Source organism: Mya arenaria, chromosome 8 (assembly GCF_026914265.1).
Source record: "Mya arenaria isolate MELC-2E11 chromosome 8, ASM2691426v1".
NCBI classification, from domain to species: domain Eukaryota; kingdom Metazoa; phylum Mollusca; class Bivalvia; order Myida; family Myidae; genus Mya; species Mya arenaria.
In genome coordinates this window covers 53,939,446-53,961,177 of record NC_069129.1, presented here as the reverse complement: position 1 = coordinate 53,961,177, position 21,732 = coordinate 53,939,446, and the positions used below count along the sequence as shown (strand labels likewise).

At 36.5% G+C, this 21,732-nt stretch overlaps 1 protein-coding gene across 1 annotated transcript; it reads left to right on the top strand.

Moving 5' to 3' along the window:
• The first annotated feature begins 129 nt into the window (after positions 1-129).
• On the top strand, positions 130-20,478 carry LOC128243556 (mdm2-binding protein-like). Its single transcript, XM_052961398.1, has 21 exons — positions 130-241; positions 2,895-2,983; positions 4,063-4,124; positions 4,463-4,536; positions 6,146-6,194; positions 7,055-7,259; positions 7,974-8,075; positions 8,884-8,981; positions 9,576-9,639; positions 10,364-10,487; positions 10,895-11,188; positions 11,555-11,719; positions 12,977-13,108; positions 13,730-13,821; positions 14,153-14,256; positions 14,751-14,987; positions 15,537-15,663; positions 17,210-17,365; positions 17,915-18,028; positions 18,652-18,717; positions 19,139-20,478. The coding sequence occupies exons 1-21, from the start codon at positions 208-210 to the stop codon at positions 19,175-19,177; spliced, it is 2,427 nt and encodes an 808-aa protein (XP_052817358.1). The 5' UTR covers positions 130-207; the 3' UTR covers positions 19,178-20,478.
• The last annotated feature ends 1,254 nt before the right edge of the window (positions 20,479-21,732 follow it).

The following is a 21,732-nucleotide window of genomic DNA, read 5'->3' as shown; positions in this document are numbered from 1 at the left end:
GGCTTGAACATCTTTTGGGCCGGGCTCGAGTTTTAGTATGTTCACATAGTGGTTTTGATTGTTTATTTACATTTTGATGCTCGAGTTTATATTTCCCAATCAAGTACCTCCGATTTGAAGAGCAACATTGTTTTTTAGGTTGCCTCCCCTTGCCCGGAAAAAGTCAAAATATGTAATTATCTGAAAATTGTTATTTCAGTACTAATTATGAGGATGTACTTACTCTGTATAAGCGATAAAGGTAAGATTGTGTAATCAAATAAGTTTCAGTGTTTATTTGGTCCAAGAGAAACAAATCAGCTTGATTTAATGCGTTGTCATATTATTTCGCGACGTATTTTCTTTTTTGACAATTTTGCTGTATTGTGACTTTTGTCCGCTTATATCTGCACCATACATTAGTTCATCTAATATGAGGAAAAACATGCCATGCATGGGTTTAACCCATGACCTCTGAATCACTAAGAACTGTCCCAAGGTAGCCACAATAATGCGTGTATAGGATACTTTTTTAACATTTGGCTATTGTAGTGTGTGTGGCCTGGAACCAGCCGCCCGGTTATCTCAATTGGTAAGAGCACCGTGCTTGTGATCTGGGGTTTTGTTGGGTTTGAGCCCCACATCGGACGCACTTTTCCTTCAAGGTTTACTTATATTCATTTCAAAATGCAACAAGTCGGCTGATTCATACAGGGGTGTAGAAATTATTTCAAGTAGCAGGGAATATCCTAAAAGTAGGCGGGGGGTCTGGGTGTCCTCCCCCTGTTAGGGTCAAGGGGGCAACGCCCCTTGTGGGATGAATTTAAGCCTTTTTAACCAAACATTCTAGTCTTCTGGTGCATGTTTATTTTGTAATATGATACTGAAACTGAGTACTATCCCCCCCACCCACCCACCAGTGAGGGCTAACTAATGAACCAAACTACTGTCAAATTCAGATTCAGGATAATATTATAACATTCCAGACCACATGCCTTGATATTTGCTAGCTATTCCCTCCTAATAATATATGTGTTTTCTTCTCTACCATTTATATACTTTCAGCCACTGAATCACTATTAACCTCTGAAAATTAAACATCTAACATTTTCTGTGGTTCTATATATTTCACCTGCAGCTAACTTCCATTTTAATAACCAAAAGAAATATCTGGACACTTTGTGACATTTAACCCAACGTACATGTAAAATTCATCAAAATAATGGATTATTTTTAGCAGTGACATCACCGCAAGCTTGTTCATTTTGTTTACACCTGGTTAACACGCGTATATAAAATTTACTGTTACGTAAATGGTAACAGGACTAACAGAAGGCCAGACACGCTCATGTTGCATACTTACTACGCTTTTTTGTGTCTGGAAAAAATATTTATTTCACCCTCAATTGCTTCGCAAATCATTAATGTTTTGTTTTCCTTGTTGTAGTGTGCGCGTTCAATGTTCACTAATGTGATTTAATACATAAGAAACACAAGTGTGCTCTAACTATTTATTATGAACTACGCTAAGCAATGTACACCAACAGACTGACCAGGAATACTCAGAATCTGCAACAATTAATTTCAAAACATCTGCAGTGGGAGATGAGACTAATAAGGTCATGTATCGAGCTAATGTTATTGTATTCGGAACACTGGGAAACCCAAACCTAATACTTGAAAAACATCCCAGAGGGGGATGCAACTAAAGCAAAATAAACAATACCAACAATCAAGGTTTTAAACGGATGTAAACAGAACAGACATGACAAAAAATAACAGATTTTATTTTTGTTGATGTGTAGAAATTAGCCGGGTGGAGATGCTAAAGTAACCGAGTTATTTTACCGGCTCCCGGGCCATTTCTACACCCCTGTTCATACCAATGTAAAATATATTCTTCCATTATAACTCCACAGTGTTTAACACTGCATTGTTAAATAAAAACACAAAAGTTGAACATAAATTATTTTTAGCCAATACCTTTCTTTTATTACACTTAAGTGTTTTATGAAACACAAATTCAGATCCATCTGTCAACAAAGCATGGCCATTTTGAACTATCTAGCAGGTGCTTGTTATCTTTCCGCTCAATATACTTAGCGCTGGGATCTGTCTTTCTTGGCTAGAAAAACAACAAGTGGGATATAGACGATCAGAGTGGCCAAAACAAAAATCGTCAAAAGACCCTGAAGCGGCTGTTTTATATGGACTTAGTCCTAACTGAAGGTAGCCACAATAATAATTATACTAATAATCAGGGAACTTGTTTAACATTTGAACATTCATTTTGTTCCCCTTACATAAAGTCACCACAACAAGAAATCGTCGAAGACTCTGAAGTTGCTGTTTAAATGGACTAAGTCCCTAGTTCCCTAACCCTTCAGTACAGCATAAGCTTGTATAACAGTCAGGGTCACTGAAGGTGTCAGGGTATTATTCTAACACAATGCACTTTTCCCCAGTAACATTTAAGATTGATCTATGCCTTTTAGTTTTAACATCACTTTAGCTAGACCTGGACAAAAAAGTGTAAGGTGTAAGGTATAGAACCAACTAGCAGAAGCATGATTAAGCTTTATAGAACCTTACCTATGCTCATTGCAAATCTGTCAACGGAGATCATACTACAGTACCTCTTTAGTCAAAATTACATATTTGTTGTGGTTCTTGTTTTAATACCTGTCTGTCTTAGAGTTAAGAACGTTTGGTTGAATTCTACAAACTTGTCAAAAGGGTACACCTCTTATCTTTTAGCCTCTTATGTGCAATATTCTCTTGGCCTTGGAAAAAAGACATGACAACTGATAAATTGCCTTCTACCCAAGAGACAGACTCCAGGTTGCTTCATAATAGCAATAGCTTACACTTCAAGTTACAGCTGTTTTCATAATTACTGGTTTGATTTCTTTCAGGAAATGATCATGTTCAGCATGTACTTGAGAGCTATGTTGGAGCAACCAATGATAAAGTCCAGTCAGCTTGTGTCTACTTTGATGACAAGGTATTTTTTTTTTAAATATTATATGTAGATGAATACTCATATTGTAAAACTGTGTGTGTTACTAATTTACTTACATTTGTGTAGCATATAACATCTTAATCTCTCTGCAGAGTGGACCATAATTTTGTGTAAAAATAAAATATTAGTTTCTAAATTATTTGATACTGGTATCAGGTTTATTATAAGATATAGCGAGCCTTTTCATATCTGTCATGTCCACACCTCTTTGTACTCTTAAACAGATGCTTTTGGTTGGATCTTAACATAGTTTTGAATATTTGTCCAAATAAACAAATAAAGATAAAAAAAGACTGAATGGGTAATGAACTGCATTATGAACTATTACTTGATCCTACATATATGAGTCATATGATAAACAGTTATATTCAATGAGTTCAGGAAATGTGCAAGTAAGCGATCATATGGCGAGCTTTCTAATTTATTTGTGGCTGTGGCAACCATTCAGCATTAGATAATCGAGCAATGTTTATACCTCTTAAGTTCCCTTTTCACTGTTCACCTTTTATCATATTACTAAAATTTGAGGTTTTTTACCCCACTTTTCACTGTTGTTGATTTCCTTCTTCAGTATTTTACTTTTCACTTTCCTTATCAATCTAGCGCGCACCATCATGTCTATAACACTCTGAAGAGGAGTTGACATTATTCAGAGATAAATAGATATTTCCTGGACAAGTTGAATGAAATTGTGTATTATATGATCACCAGTGTCAGATTCTTTTGACCACATGTGAAACAGAACACTAAAGACCAACCTGTTTCACCTTCTAAGGAATACCTCAAACTGACAAGCAATGCCATTTCCAGAGCTACATGCATAGCAGAACTGTAGTGCCCAGAATTTTTATAACAAACATATATAAGATTATAATTATTCCATTTCCAATTATTATTTTTACAAATATGCGGAGTGATATTGTTATATTACAAATGTGTTATACAGAAAAATATGTGATGGTGATTTTAACTGGACACAATATGTAGCATGTCATAAATTCTATTCTGACTTCTTTTATTCATTTACACATGTGACTTATTAGTATTTTGTTCACCGACAGAATGATGAATGTACAGACTGGAGTGTCCTAGATGCTGTACAGCAGATACAAGACAACGAGAGGTAGGGAGATTTTGAACAGCTTACTTCATCAATCCTAAAGGAAGAATGAAGAATGCATTAACAAGTGTTTCCCAAGATTGTAGGAAGATTTTGAATAGTTTCAATGATCCCATTGAAGATTGTTTCTTAAAATTATAGCAAATTCCATTGAAGACAGTTTTTCTAAAATTAAAGGAAGACATTGCACTGTTTTAAATGAGGTTTGTAAAGATTGTTTTCCTAAAGTAGTAAGAAGATTTTGAACAGTTTCGTTGAGGCCATTGGAGATTGTCTTTCTAGAATTTTAGGATATTTCATCTGCCTTAAACTATTTCAAATTCTTATAACATCCCCTCCAGTTTATCAGATGAGTTTGACCTCCAGAGGACAGCAGCAGCTCTGCACAGACTCACAGACACCATCCCAGCAACAGGTGAGGAATTTTCAAAGCAATGGTGCTTTGGCTTCATTGTCATGCAAAAACTTTAAACCTCAGTCAAAACAAAAACATACGCTCAAGACAGCAATATTAAATTTTGTACACATGTTTTTTTGGAAATAGGCACTTGTGTAGCGTTAGTCTGGCCAAACTATGTGGTGATTGATGTGCCTTGATTGGCGGAAAGTAATGGACAAGTGTTGACCTACTTACAGTGCGCTTTTGCGATAAATCCATCACCTTTCAAACTTCAGTTTCACAATTTGGAAGTTAAGACTTGTTTTGTTAACAAAGTGAAACCTGGTTATTAGAATGGCGAATGTCGTTGTTCAGGTGGGCGGGCGGCTGGGCGGCTTCAAACTCACCTATGCAACTGAATTATTTCAGTAAGGGTTGACATATATATCTTGACCAAACTTGGTCTAAAGGAAGAATTTATGGATACCTTTCATGAGATTGCGTTTGGAGTCCCTAGGGTCAAGGTCAAGGTCACTGTTACTAAGAAAAGAAAAACAGTTGAAACTGAATAACTTTAGTTAGGGTTGACATACATTATCTTGACAAAACTTGGTGTATAGGAAAAGTTTATGGATACTTTTCATGGGATTGCGTTTGGGGTCCCTAGAGTCAAGGTCAAGGTCACTGTTACTAAAAATAGAAAAATGGTTGAAACTGAATAACTTTAGTTAGGGTTGATATATCTTGACCAAACTTAGTCTATAGGAAGAGTTTATGGATACCTTTAATGGGATAGTGTTTTTGGTCCGTAGGGTCAAGGTCAAGGTCACTTACTAAAAATAGAAAAACGGTTGTTACTGAATAACTTTAGTTCAGGTTGACATATCTTGACCAAACTTGGTCTATAGGAAGAGTTTATGGATACCTTTAATGGGATTGCATTTGGGATCCCTAGGGTCAAGGTCAAGGTCACTGTTACTAGAAATAGAAAAACAGTTGAAAATGAATAACTTTTGTTAGGGTCCACATGTCTTGACCAAAATTGGTATAAAAGAAGTGTTTACGGAGAACTTTCATGGGATTGCGTTTGGGGTCCCTAGGGTCAAGGTCACTGTTATTAAAAATAGAAAAAACAATTGAAACTGAATAACTTTAGTTAGGGTTGACATATCTTGACCCAACTGGATATAAAGGAAGAGTTTATGGATACCTTTCATGTGATTGGGTTTGGGGTCCTTATGGTCAAGGTCACTGTTACTAAAAATAGAAAAACAGACACAGGCTGAAGTTCTTCTGTCAATCATTGAAAACCTGGTTTCGTCGCATTGCGGTGTTTCTTGGTGTGAATTTAATATACGCTGAACTGTTTTTGATCAGCTTTTGCTATAATTATTGATTATTGCTTGATGGGATAATGGAACAAAAATGTGAAAAAGTCATTATAAGGATTTGATGTAATTGATAAATAAATATTGCATTTTTTGTGATGCCTTGCTGATATTTTGTGGTATTTATATTTTTCTTATGCCTATGTTTAAGGAAAAGTTAATCTCATCCAACTGAAATTTTGGTAAATTTTTAGTTTCATACATCTTTAATTCAATTCATTTCTTACACAAAGTAAAACTGTTGGTTATAATTTCAGATGTGTTAGTTGATGTTTGCTTGTGGCCAACTAAAAGGACAACAGAAAGGTTAGTGTTGATCTTACATCAAGAAATGAAACCAGTCTGAGTGAACTCATTTTTAAAGCCAATGGGCCTGTGAAATAAATCAGATTGAAAAGCTGTGATAAATATCTGAAAGGTTGTGAGTTATGTAATGTACAATGAGATAAAATACAAGGATATAAGGCATGTACCTGGAATTTCTTTAAGCTAAGAAGAGGTTTTGCCAGCCTGAATTCTTCAGGCTTGTGTATTAAGAGCTGACTGAGGAACGTGGCTTTAATTATGCCAACTTGTATTTTGATACAGTGACAGCATTTCAACATACTTAGAATAAAAACAAATATTTAATCAGGCTTGATGCTTGAATCCGAAACATGTGAGTTCCAAAGGTAAAATTTAGAAAAAGTATGATTCCACCCTTTTTTGTTTAAAAACTTATTTTCAAAAATTATAAGATCCAATATGGTTGTTAGTACTGCGATTAAATTCGGGATTTGCAGATTCTGAATTAAAATCTGCAAAAATCCCCGAGAGACGAATACGACATTCAGGATCAAAAGACAGTACTAATAACCCTTTTATTATATACATTGCTGGTTAGATCATTTAAAAGTCACATGTTTTCATAATAAATATCATTTTAACGACGCGATATTTTGTTTTATGATGTCATTTTAACATCGCGCAACGATAGTTGTTATGACCTGACGTCACAAGAGTGGAATACGACAGTATTGCACTGGAGTGGAATACGGACTACCGAATTTTGCGATATGTATTAAGTGTGGATTAATAATGGGTATATAATAAAAAGTAATATTGTATTCAATGTAAGCTCAATACACTAAGCAAATATGCAAAGTGCTCCTATTATTCTGTTTCAGTGGCTATATTTTATTTCTGGGAGCTCTGCGGAGGTTAAAAGACTGGCACAATGCCAAGTTCACGATATTTGACCCAGACCCTTCGGAAGACACAGAATTCCTGCAGAAGTTTACGTCTGCTAGTGTACACGTGCAAACAGACAGCTTCAGCATTGACTACCATGATCTTATGTGGAGGGGAAAGGTGTCCATATGCGACAAAATTGTATGTTTGAAAGTTCTTAATGTTATAGTTTTCAAACTGGTTTGCGGTTATCACTATGTAATCGAGAAAATTTGCAATGCTTGACTTTAAATTTATTGAAAAGTGATATTTAATATCAATGTTACAAATTAGTGATATATATAAATAAAATGAATTTGATTAGTTATGGCCTTCGTTTCTGCATAACTGTATGTAGATTTATGCAAGAAAATAAAACTTTTCCGATAATTTTTGAAAATAATTTTTCAGAAATAATTGATTTTTCCAAGTGAGACCGATTTCAACGATGTATGTACTGGACTTTTTCAGCCCAAATTGAGAAATGGCTCGGCCTATCTATCCTTTGTAAAAAAATTAAACGCCATATTTTGGGAAATTAAAGTGATGGATAGTTGATAGGCATTTAAATATACTAAATAAAAAAAACAAATACTACTCATTTTGACAAATATTGACACAATGATATTATTTTTTTTTATTCCCATTAATCAATGCCTCCAAAGTTATTGTAAAGTAATACAAATTTACAAAATATGAGTTGATTTCAAGCTTGATTGATGAGAAACGTAAGTCTGGAAATCGCAAAAAAATATCCCTTTGTGCAATCGGGAAGTAGCCAAATTTGGTCTCTGCTTAAGGAGATGGAAAGGTTTACATAAAGTTGATATACATTGCATGAAATAGATTAATGTCCTGTTCATACCATGTTTTCAGGAGAACAAAGGTCTGACAGTTCCGGGTGTGAGCCTGCACAAACTCTCCCAGTCCTCTCCCGACCTCATGTTTCCTCTCCCCACCCCCCATCATTTACAACAGGTATTTGTACTTCAAGATTCTAATCAAACAGTATGGGACAGCAACATGGGAAGGGGTGTAGCACATAGCATTCTTGCTCTCATTGCAAAGTCTTTAAGTTGTTGCTTTGTTATGTCTGGGTTCTTTGGCATTTATTTACTCATAAGCAATACATGAAAAATAATATGATATTTTGATATGTGACGTCGTCAGCCAAAATGAGTCCTGTTGAGGTCATCACGGGACCGAGATAAAGCGAGATTAAAAAATCAACACGTTTTCTGAGTAATTATCGTTTTGTCAATTAACTAATTAGGCATTATTTTGCAAAGTATTTACAAAATCGAAGTGTATAAACTATATAAAGGCACATCACTCTGCTATCAGTTGATTATTGTCGATAATATTCATGCTGCCTGACCTTAAATCATGATTAATCGCCCTTGATATGAAGGTGTCGCTCTCCGCCATTTTGATTATTGTAAACTAAGGGCTTGCTATTTTTCTATGGTTAAAAAAGGTTATTTCAATTTAAGTACATGCACCTGTATGTAAAAGAAATAAATGTACTGTAGAATGTTATCGGTCATCAAATCAAACGACTAGCAAAATTTCACATAATTTGATTATTTGAATGTTAGTATTTTAAACCAAATACATTTAATGTTAATAGTTTATCTAGTTGCAGAAAATGGCATGTCAAACAAGTGTTTATCATTACTGTATATCCAACATTAGATAAAAAATCTAATATTTTGTATAGGTCATGTATTGAATGCTGCAGTACGTAAGTAACCCTGTGTAATAGTGCTCTGTGTTTGAGTTACAGCTGGAGCGAGGTCGACTGGGTCGGATGTTTGAGGTCATGGATGAAGTCCTGGTGTCCTCCATTCCAGCCATGTTCATCACACCTCACACATATAAACTGTATCCTTGTCTGTTTTATTTTACATACACACATGGACTGAATACTTAATATTAAAATATATTCAATTACCTATTAAATGCTATGTAAAGTTCAAACCTTTTATACATTGCATTAGTCCAATTAAATAGCAGTTTCTTTATATGGATTTCTATGGGCCTATTAACATGTGAGATACAAAGCAGTGCTTTTTTTCTGACCAAAATGGAGACAAAATTTGGCACAATTTTCAGTGCTAAAACATTTTTTTTCTCAATTGTGAAAATAAAATTCCCATTCCCAATTTCATATATATTTTTTTTTATATATTTTTGGATAAAAGATATGGAGCCCCAAACTGTTTTCATATTGAAAAGTAATATTCTGTAAGAAACGAACTTTACCACAATTTTCTGCATACTTGGTTATTACTTTGCAAAATAATGTAATTTAATCGGAATTCCCTATTTAAGTCAAAATGACGCATTTTTCCAAATTGAAAGGGCTACATTCCCAAGTGGTGAACAAAAACACTGCATAGACACATTATACTAGTTACAGGGAGCCATAAACTAATGGGATATCCAAAGCATGATTTCTTTAACTTGAGATTACAGATGTTTGTACCAGAAACACCCTTTTTCTCAAATACTCATGAACTATATCCAGCAAAATGATCAGGTATGTTTTGCATGTTTAACGACTCAAAATGTTAATGAATGGAAGTCAATTGAATTTGGAAATGAGTGACTGTATGTAAGTTTTGTATTCCTTATTTAATATATAGTAATATTTTATAATATCTTATTTTATTGTCTGTTGGTTTTTAGTACAGCAACATGAATTCTAGTTCTTTGAAAAAGAAATTTGGCATGAAATGAATGTTCAAGTCAACATATATAGATTGGTTTTGATATCAATAAAATAATGTTGACGTGGAATTTGTCAAACTTTGAAATTATGATGAAATCGCCATTGTCATAAACCCTTAGTTTGGTTACATGTAAGAAACTGGCATATCACAGAAGACAATCCAATTCTGGTTGAAAACATATAACACGCACATTGGTGACAAGCAGCCAATTTGTATAAAACTGGTTAATTCCTTGCCTTGGTTATAGTAAGTTGAAGTGTTTATTGATTGGTCAATATTTATCGAATAGTAACTGTTGACCAATTGAATTGCTTGTATGTGCAAACTAAACAAATCATAACTTGTAGATAATTTATCCAGTTTTATATCATTGGCCCCAGAGTGCCATTTCATGAAGAATTCTCAGAATTGTCTTTTGATGGAAAATGCATGTTTCGGGAGCATCCATCGCTTCCAGCAATACCCTTGTTAAAATTGCTTGTAGGATCCTGGATGAAGTAACACTTGAGTGTTTGTTTTTACCATATTCAGGCTGGTTTTCTGGCGAGACTGGCGGTATATCCAGACAGCAAAAAACCTCCAGTGTGTAGCGAGGTGGGTCTGTCTGCCGAGGCCTGGAAGGAAAACATCAGCACCGACATACAGTTTGTACAGGGTAGGAGAATTATTTACTGAAAACATGGCTTAATTCACCTTATTCTATTGCAACAACTGTTATAGTGAGCAAACATCCATACAACTAGTAGATCTGTTCACCTTTACCTTTAAAGCAATTTCAATACTGCAAACTACTGGAATTGTGATTTTTGGTTGAGGTTGTAATTTTTGTAGAAGCTGTAAAAAAAAGTTAAATGCGTGATTTTGAATTGATATTTTTTTATGCAGTTCAAATGGTTTAATGGTTTATACTTGAGTTGAATGATTTATAAACCAACTTATCAAGCCTCTAAGAAGTCTGAAGAACTTTTCATACACTTGTATTTCAGGGACTGAGTGAATAGATCAATAACTTAAATATTTTTATCAAATGTGCTTGATTATCTTGCCTCATGTGTATTTCAGAGCCAGAGGAAGATCTGCAGGATAACTATGAATTTCTTTTCTTCATAATTACCTCCCCTGACCAATCCTTGTCACCTGAAAGCTTTGTGGCCCATGCCAACCTGCTGGAGCACCCATACAGCCTCAGTGGCGCCATAGCAACCAGTATATTCCACCAATCACTGTGTGCAGTTAAAGGTGAACAATCTGTGAACATTGACTTGAGTGACCTGCCCCTTTTCAACTCACACACATTGAGACATGTAGAACAAGATATTTTATACTTGCAAAGAATTATGCTGGAAAGATTAAAAGGTATGTTATCCTGTAATAAACCGTTGTTGATTATTTAATTCATTCAATAGATGCCGTCTGTCTAAGTGGTTGGGAGAAAGATTCCTTGAGTGACAGGTGCTAGTCATGTGACTAGTGAAAACAATTGTTTTAAGTTGGCGTGTCATAATTAAAAAAGCAGATTTGTGAAGGTATATCTGTAATAGCATAATATCCTTTTCATAAGTTTGTATTTTTAACATATTCCATTTCTTTTTTTTTGTACTATGCTTCAAATTATTCTTTCTTCGAAATATATCATATATAATTACCGGGTACAACTAGAATGCAATTAAGATGTTCAGAAATATCATAGTTGACATTCTTAAATCTTTGTTCACTTGACAGACTCCAGGGAGAAAGCTGGCCAGTCTCTAGTGCTAGACCATGAAGAGTTGTCCTCTTTCTTAGGGGAGATACGGGTTAAATATCTCACCGAGCTGAGACAGAAACTACCTCCAAATGACCTGCCTGAGCCCACAGTGAGGGTGAATTTGCAGAAGGAAGTGTATGGTAGGTTGAGATTACCTTTGTATTCAGAGTATTATACAGACTGCAATGACATCCTTCCTGAGAAACAGGTGAAATATCTGATCGTAACTGAGACACATACTGCCCTAGGTGTTCTACATGAGGGTGATCATGCAATGGGAAGTGGACAATTGGTTTACTGGAGTTAATAACATTTTAAATGTTTCAAAGATGATACATTAATAAGTATTGTTAGCCCCACAAAGTTTATATCCAAGTCAATTGATCCTATGGTCCTCAAACTTAGTTTGATCAATGATCATCACCAGTAGATGAACCCAGTTTATTTTTAGCTCGGCTATTTTAAGAATAAGGAGAGCTATACTACTCACCCTAGCGTCGGCGGCAGCGTTGGTTTCACACCTTGGTTAAGGTTTTGCATGTAAGCACCTTTAAGTCATTATCTCAGTAAATACATTATTTATTGCATTGAAACTTTGGTTATGTATTCCCAACTATCTAACCTACTAAATTATTGAAGTTAGACAACAATTATTTGAATCTAATGCAAACAAGGGGCCTGGTTAAGGTTTTGCATGTAAGCACCTTTAAGTCATTATCTCAGTAAATACATTATTTATTGCATTGAAACTTTGGTTGTGTATTCCCAACTATCTAACCTACTAAATTATTGAAGTTAGACAACAATTATTTGAATATAATGCAAACAAGGGGCCTTTATTATTTGACTTAGAAATTCTGGTTAATGTTTTGCATGTAAGCACACATAGGTTAATATCTCAGCAACTACTTGATGTATTGCATTGACACTTTATACAATGGTACTCAACTATCCAACCTACTTGAATAACCAAGTGAGATAACTGTATTTTGCAAATAATGTCCCTTTATTATTTGACTCAGAATATTATTGTATACAACCTATAATCCTTTAATGTATTGCATGCTATTTCCATCAAGTCTGTATTTCATTAAAGGCTGAATGTCTTTGAATTTTACACAAATCTTTGCAGGCGTCATTCTAATCTAATTTTACAGTGATCCATGCATGTTTTGCCAAAACTTTTCAATCCTTACACTGAAAAGCGGCGGAATAGTTGAGTGCGCTGTCTCTGTGACCACTCTTCTTTATTCATGCGGTCAAAAGTTAAGGTCAAAATGATCTTTTAATGTCCACTTAATACATTTCAAGAATGTTTGATTCTTCAAACTTAGTAGGAATGTTTTTGAACCCCAGAGGCTGGTGAGAACTCATACAGGAATGTTTTTGAACCCCAGAGGCTGGTGAGAACTCATACGAGTGGCGTGAGAGGCTGGTCCAGCAGTACCAGGAGAGTCAGAGACGCACGCTGTCCCGTATACAGTCCTCCGAGAGTATGCAGATGTCGTCGCCCATTCAGCATGGGGAAAGTATGTTTGCCTGTATAAATTTAAATATCCACCAATTATTTTGCTGTTGAGTAGGACGAAGCTATTTGCACATTTATTTGGTGAAGTTAAGTTTATGCATACAACGTTTTATGTCCCATTCATGGAAGATGTGGCATATAGGTATGAGAGTTGGTTGATATGTCTGGCTGGTTGGTAAAGTACTAGACCATGTCTTTTCTGCACAGTAGCTTAAAACTATCTGATTTAGGACTATGAAACAGCCTAGTAGGTTGTCCTTGACCAGTAAATGATTCCTATTTTTGTTTGGGGTCAGTTACTCAAAGGTCAAGGCCATTTTATCGATACTGTCAGTTGGCAAGGTCAAAGTGGATAAAAAGTCGAAGAAATAACTTGAACCTTTTTTGTGTGTGCTGGGGGGGGGGTACAATGTACAATATATGTGAATTACTTTTTCCCCCTTTGTCAATGCATTTCTTCTGGGAGTTAGCATCTCACCTTACTTGCAAATGATTCTGAGAAAGTATTTTTTTTTTTTAATTATTATGTTTACATAAAGTGAGACAATTTAAAATTTATTTTCAAAACCTTGACTTCCCTAATAAAGAAAATGTGCCATTGTTATATTTTTTCCAATTCCAGCATCAACAAGTGTGGACATCCAGTGTTTCTTGAAGTTCTTTCATCCGGATGGCACTGCAGCGGCTGACAATCTCTCCCCAGTTAGAAGAAGGGTAAGTATTTGTGTCAGCAAAACATAGGAAGCTCAGTAATCACTTTGTATGGCAGCATCAGCATTTTTTTCCTATCAATTACTTTTACACACAGGACATTGTCAGCTGAAAACCTCTTTTGATTTTGGGGTCAGGAGGGCTAAAGTCAAGCTTTTGGTGAACTTTACTAGCAAAATGGTTTTTGATCAAACAAGGTAAGACTGTATGTTCAGTGTTCTACAATATTTACATGTAAGTAAACCCATATAAATGTTGATACAAGATGGAAAACAAAATTCTAACATTTGCTTCCATTACAATATATTTAAACTCGCTGTACTTTTCCCTATAGAGAGGCGGCAGCCGAGTCCAGACGAAGCTTTGCACTCCTGATGTAGGTGACAATGTTGTCACTACCTGGCCGGAGAGCAAAGACACTTCGTCACATGACATCTAGTAAGATTTGTGTTAATACTTGAATATTGATTTCTAGAAGTGTTAAGTTATTAAAAGATTTTGTGTTCTGATCAAAAGTATCTTAAAAAAGATTGGCAAAACATTGAAACAGAAACACATGTGAAGAGCTTGATATGGAAATTGAACTACAGTAAAACTGCGATCACTGGAGGACGCCAGGGCCCGAACTAAAACATCACGTCATCTTATGTTCAGAACGACCCAAGTTTCCATTTTAGTCTGTTATGAAATGTCTTAGAATGCATTTTCAAAGTTTGAAGTCATACCGATTGTTTACTTCGGCACCAATTATGTATTGTGTTTTATATGAAAATAGACAGACTAATGGTCCGGACTAAACCTTGACTTCAACTGATCACCAGTTCTTGAACAACAGCCTGTTTGAATGATTACAGTTTTACTGTAATACATGTGTTTATTCATCTTTGAAACAAATTATGTAACGAGTACCACCATTTGCTGTCTTTTTCCAGTTACAACATAGACAAAAAGTCGGAGAAAGTTAACAATCATTTAAACAAGCTGCAGGAGAGATATGTGAAGGACGAGACATACAGTTCCTGCCGCTCCCCCATTGTTCTCTTCCCAAAGGTGATGAAGAAGAAAGCAATCAAGGACCCTGCCCAGGCCCTCCGTCGGTCTCCGAGAAAGAAGGCCCCACCACGGTCAGACCAGCTGAATACGTCTGTTGAAGATCACAGGAAACAAAGGTAATAAGTTATTGACTAATTGATCATTTCGGGTTGAAGACAAACCAGGCAATAATCCCGCCAAGGCCGTCTGACAATCCCCGAGAAGGCTCCACCTTGGTAGGAGGTCACCAGCTAAACTAGTTGGTTGAAGTGAAGGAATCATAGATAATTAATGATAGACTACTTTTACATTGTGGGGTGGAGATAAGACCAAACAAGTCGTACTCAGCTTTTCAGACTAAGGTCAAGGTTACTAAAAATAGACAATCCCAGTCTTGGCTGTACTTACTAGATATTCTTTGCAGGTTTTTGTTTTACATACCTTGATTTTTCTTTATATCATCACTATCATGACCGTGTGACATGCGTGACTCTTACGTATTTTGTTTGAAGTATAATATCAAGGAGTATTTTATAGTAAGGCTTCTTCAATATCATTATGTTACGCAATTTTACTCATGGCGGGGACATCCATGTCTGAGACACATGTATTAATCAAATCATTGCATTTCTTGAAATACAATTATTATAGCATAATTACAACCATTTAAAACATTCTTCCCACAGATTATCAGCTGGCAGGTTGTCCGAGTGGAGAACGCCTCAGGGAGGTGTTAGAGACAGGGAGAACAAACGTCGCTACTCCACAACCGCCCTGTCACAACCTGTTAGAAGCCTCAGTCTCACTGATCAGGTACTCGCTGCACTGTCACAACCTGTTAGAAGCCTCAGTCTCACTGATCAGGTACTCGCTGCACTGTCACAACCTGTTAGAAGCCTCAGTCTCACTGATCAGGTACTCGCTGCCCTGTCACAACCTGTGAGAAGCCTCAGTCTCACTGATCAGGTACTCGCTGCCCTGTCACAACCTGTGAGAAGCCTCAGTCTCACTGATCAGGTACTCGCTGCCCTGTCACAACCTGTGAGAAGCCTCAGTCTCACTGATCAGGTACTCGCTGCCCTGTCACAACCTGTTAGAAGCCTCAGTCTCACTGATCAGGTACTCGCTGCCCTGTCACAACCTGTTAGAGGCCTCAGTCTCACTGATCAGGTACTCGCTGCCCTGTCACAACCTGTTAGAGGCCTCAGTCTCACTGATCAGGTACTCGCTGCACTGTCACAACCTGTTAGAGGCCTCAGCCTCACTGATCAGGTACTCGCTGCACTGTCACAACCGGTTAGAGGCCTCAGCCTCACTGATCAGGTACTCGCTGCACTGTCACAACCGGTTAGAAGCCTCAGCCTCACTGATCAGGTACTCGCTGCACTGTCACAACCGGTTAGAAGCCTCAGCCTCACTGATCAGGTACTCGCTGCACTGTCACAACCTGTTAGAAGCCTCAGCCTCACTGATCAGGTACTCGCTGCACTGTCACAACCTGTTAGAAGCCTCAGCCTCACTGATCAGGTACTCGCTGCACTGTCACAACCTGTTAGAAGCCTCAGTCTCACTGATCAGGTACTCGCTGCCCTGTCACAACCTGTTAGAAGCCTCAGTCTCACTGATCAGGGACTCGCTGCCCTGTCACAACCTGTTAGAAGCCTCAGTCTCACTGATCAGGGACTCGCTGCACTGTCACAACCTGTTAGAAGCCTCAGTCTCACTGATCAGGGACTCGCTGCACTGTAACATGCATTTGCCATGTTGTATTGGATTGGATTTATGTGATAACAGTAGCAAGGATGATACCATTCAGTATTAATCCTGAGACAGGATTGAAAGCTTTAAATTCCAGACTATCATTTTTATTTGGCATCTGAAGCCATTTTGTCCGTCTTTCCATCCATCCAATGCACCCTTGTCAGAAAATAACTTAAAAACTACTGATGGGATTTAAATGAAACTTTAAATATAGATACATGGCGATGAGAAGAAGTGAAGTGCACAAGATAATTATTGTCTTGCCCAACATATTTTTTACTTATCTTCCCTTAACCTGATATTTTTCGGAAATGAGATTTTGTCCTAGTCATATCTTGTTTACATGTACGGTAGTTAGTTTTTGATGGACAGTTGCATTATAAACATAATGTAATACCTTGAAATATGTGTAAATAGGGTTGAAAATAATTTCAAGAGGGGTTTATCCCTTAACCCTCCCTGCATTGTGCCTGATTTTTAAGGAATGTGATTTCCGGTCTGTTGTTATTCCTGTGTAAGGCATAAACTAATGTTTTGGTATACCTTGTCAAGGATAGACACATACAGAATTTTTTAAACAGAACAATAACTATTCCAGGGTAGCCGTCGTTTGTCTGACATAGGGGAAAAAAAGTCTACTCCAGTTCCCAGACAAGTGGACAAACTACGACGTGACTCGGATGCAGACTCTGCCTTCGTCACACCCCAGGGCCAGGCCATGACGAAGGAGTCAAGATCAGACAGGCATAAGAGGGTGGGTACTCCACTTAAAACATTAGTGACAAAGTTTTTGCCCCAACATTTACAAAACCAGGGTTTAAGCTCGATTTAAAAAGAACAGGGTGCTGTAGAAAAGGAACAATGTGTTAAGGGTAAAAAGGGCACATAGTTTTGGGCTGTGAAGAACTAAAAAATGAAAAAAATGTTGGAGTTAAAATTAAGTTGGTCAGTATTTTTAATTACATAATTTTAAGATTTTAAGCAAGAGATAAATACTATGTGATTAACTAAAACATTCAATTCTAATACCTCAAAAGGATGCACATACTGGTCTCTATGAGGGCAAAGGGATGCTGCCAAACAAGGGCAGGGTGCAGCACCCTTGTTTTACTCTTTAGCCAAATCCCTACCAATGACGATAATTTGTGTATTTTCTATTTCTTGTAGTAGTGAGTGTCTTGTTCAGTGTTTGTTAGACCTTGATTATCATCTAACAGGATCTTCTTTAGAATTAAGGCTAGACTAGTGGGCTGGTCCCTGTAGTTCCCATTGTTTTATTATTTTCCATCTGCCTTGGTTTCAGAGACTATTAGACATTGTTAACAATGTTTTGGAAGAAAATGGCGTCCCTCCTGAAGATCCTATCTACAAATCATGCTCATCACGGCTTTACAAAGTCACCAAACTCTTTGTTATGGTAAGTTCTGATTCACATCATTGTTAATTAAGCTGTTTTAATATACTTTATATAGGAAATATAAAAATAGAAAAAGAAATTTGATATCAGTTGTCTGTCACTTCATTGTAGTGTAAGTAAAATAGAAGGTACTAACTATTTCTGATTACTTTCCATATATATTTTTAATTATTGCATGAATATGCATATTCCTTAAGTCATTTCCTTCTTCAATTGACAATATAAAGTGGTATATTCTATACCCGAATCAGTATAATTTGACTGCTTTATCCGAGGTATGTAGAACAGTACAGTTGAAATCAATTGAGATTACAATAATCAGAAGAAAACTTAAGGCTATGCTCTAGGAATAGGTTACTGAGAAGAAAACTAGACTAGAAATAGGGTACTAGGAACACTTGAAGGCTAAACTCTAGGAATAGGGTACTCAAAAGAAAACTTTAAGGCTAGACTTTAGGAATAGGGTACCCAGAAGGAAGCTTTAAGGCTAGATTCTAGAAAGGTTACTCAGAATAAAACTTTAAGGCTAGACACCAGGAATAGGGTTATCAGAAAAAAGCACTTCACGGCTAGACTCTAGGAATTTTTGAGAGAGTTATTGGTCTTATTTCTTTGTTTTGTAGGACTTGCCAAATTCCAGAAACCTGAAAGAGGAGATGATAAATATTGCAAAAAGTCAAGTAAAACAGGTAAACTGTCATTAAATCTTTTGATTGGTTTGTTATTGCCATTATTTAATTTGTTCTTTGATATATATGTAAATGCATGAAACATTTGACCATTCACGCATTGTCAATCAAGTGATCAATCCTGGTCTGGGGGCATGTGAGTTTGGTTTGTGGTCACCAAGCTGGACAAGTGGGTTTCCTCCAGGTACACCTGTTTCCCCTAAAACACAAGACAACACTCTGGCATAGCATTGTGCCAACTAAAGTGATTAATATAATGCTGTAATAACTTCTGTAATAACTTGTTTCACACTTGTCGTAAAATAAAGAAGTTTAAACTTTTATAAATAATTTAACAAATTTTGCTAATAAACAGCATGAAATAATGAAAATATACATAATAAAGGTATGTAATTTATCTACCTGAGTTTTGCTCTTGCAGGTGATAGAGGTTGACAGAAACAGACAGAAAGACGTATGATTGGTTGCTGCATGGTTTAAAGCCCAACCTTGAGTCATACTGTCAATAAGGATTGGTCATATGTGCCATGTTATTAGCTCATTATACCCCCCAAAACAAAGTTTGGGGGGGTATACTGGAATCGGGTTGTCCGTCCGTCTGTCCGTCCGGTTTTTTTTTGTCCGGGATTCATCTTTGTCATTATTGAACAAATCTTTTTCAAACTTTCAGATATTAATGGCCATGATGTAAACTTGCGCCTCTGTGAAATTGGTACGGGTCACATGACCCTGATCAGAGTTATCTCCCCTTGATGTGTTAAAGTAGGCAAAATAAGCCCTGTCCGGGATTCATCTTTGTTATTATTCAACAAATCTTTTTCAAACTTTCAGAAATTAATGGCCATGATGTAAACTTGCGCCTCTGTGAAATTGGTACAGGTCACATGACCCTGACTGGAGTTATCTCCCCTTGATGTGTTAAAGTAGGCAAAATAAGCCCTGTCCGGGATTCATCTTTGTTATTATTCAACAAATCTTTATCAAACTTTCAGAAATTAATGGCCATGTTGTAAACTTTCGCCTCTGTGAATTTGGTACAGGTCACATGACCCTGACTGGAGTTATCTCCCCTTGATGTGTTAAAGTAGGCAAAATAAGCCCTGTCCGGGATTCATCTTTGTTATTATTCAACAAATCTTTATCAAACTTTCAGAAATTAATGGCCATGTTGTAAACTTTCGCCTCTGTGAATTTGGTACAGGTCACATGACCCTGACTGGAGTTATCTCCCCTTGTAGGCAAAATTAGCTTTGTCCGGCCTAACTCCAGGGCAAACAACCTAGACATGGAGGGGTGGGGGGTATTCGTTAGCCTATGGCTTACAGTTCTAGTTTTCATTGAAGTCATGGTCAAGGTGTTGTAGACTTGGCTTAGTAGTCATTTGTGTGCAAAAATTTAAACCTTGGCCTTAATAAAAAAAACTTTCAAGATATTCAAGTGAATCTTGGAGCCCAGGTAGCCAGAGAGCATGGTTATAAAAGAACAAATATGTTCACCAATACTGCCATCTATAAAAGCAATTTTATTGACTGACCTGTATGTGTCGAAGATGTCTTGAAAGTTATTACATTCTAAAAAAATTTTTGTAAATACTCATGTTATCATTGTGCTTTGCTTTGTATAGTATGCTACACTGTATGTCTATATCTACATATGATATTTATTGACATCATCTTAAATAATAGTTGTACTGTATGTATACCTTTAAACTTGTGCTGTTTTGCATGTCAAATGCTTAAATTAATAAAACTATGAAATATGGACCTTCGCTTGTTACCTCAAACTGTAAGTTCCCTGCCAAAAAGTATTAAGTTGTATATCAATTAAATTCCGTTTCACTTTCACAAACATTAATCAATTATTTTCAAATACACATAAACATATATTAACTATCAGTATTACACTTTGTTTGCAAAGTTAATGACCTTTTTAAACATGTGTTCCTTGTTGACATCATGAAGGTAAACATTGCCTAGAGGTCCTTGACAAAGATTGTTCAAATTAAGCCCCTGAGGTCAAAATTGACCATGTCCTGGGGGTTACATGTTGTACTTTTATTTATGGAGAAATCTTTGAAAATCTAAGCTTGTTCAAATTAATCCCCTTTTCAAAACTAGCCCCGCCTCGGGGTCACAAGTGTCATATCCTAGGTCCTGTGACCTTTTGACCTACTTTCTTATTTTTGAAGCAACATCAATGAAATTTGGACCATGTGTACAGTTTTGAATACAAATATCAACGTAATGCTAGGATGACCTTGCCTGAGACATGTAGTGGTTAGTAACTATCCACATCAAAGGCAACAATTCCTATGCAACCAATGACTTTGATATCAACCACTTACTTACTAAGCAGCGAATCATTTCATTAGCAACCAATGACTTCCTCAGCAAGCATTTTCTTCCTTAGTAACAAATGACCTCCTTGGTAGCAATGACTTCCCTAGCAACCACTTACTTCCTTAGCACCCATTGACCTCCTCGTCAAACATTGACACACTTAAAGACAACTTACTTCATTAGCAACCAATGACCTCCTTCACCACCAATGAATTCATTAGCAACCACTATATTCCTTATCATCTACATTCATCCATAGCAACCAAGCTTGAAACACTTCCCTAGATCCTTAAGTAGCAACCATAAACTACCATAGCAACCAATTACTTTCCTAATCAACAACCTACATCCATAGCAACCAATGACTTCCTTAGAATATATGACTTTCTTAGCAACCATTAACTACCATAGCAACCAATTACTTTCTAATCAATCACTTACTACCTTAGCCACAAATTACTTCCTTGGCAACCAATGACCTCCCTAGCAACCACTTTCTTCCTTAGAATTACCTACATACATAGCAACATACATAGCAACCAAACAATTTCATCGCAAACAGCAATATCCTTAAGAACCACTGACTTGTTGATCATTTAATTTAATCTAGTGAGCGATAAAGGGCCACCATGGCCCTCTTTTTCATTTTAACTTGAAGGCAGACATTCATGCAGGA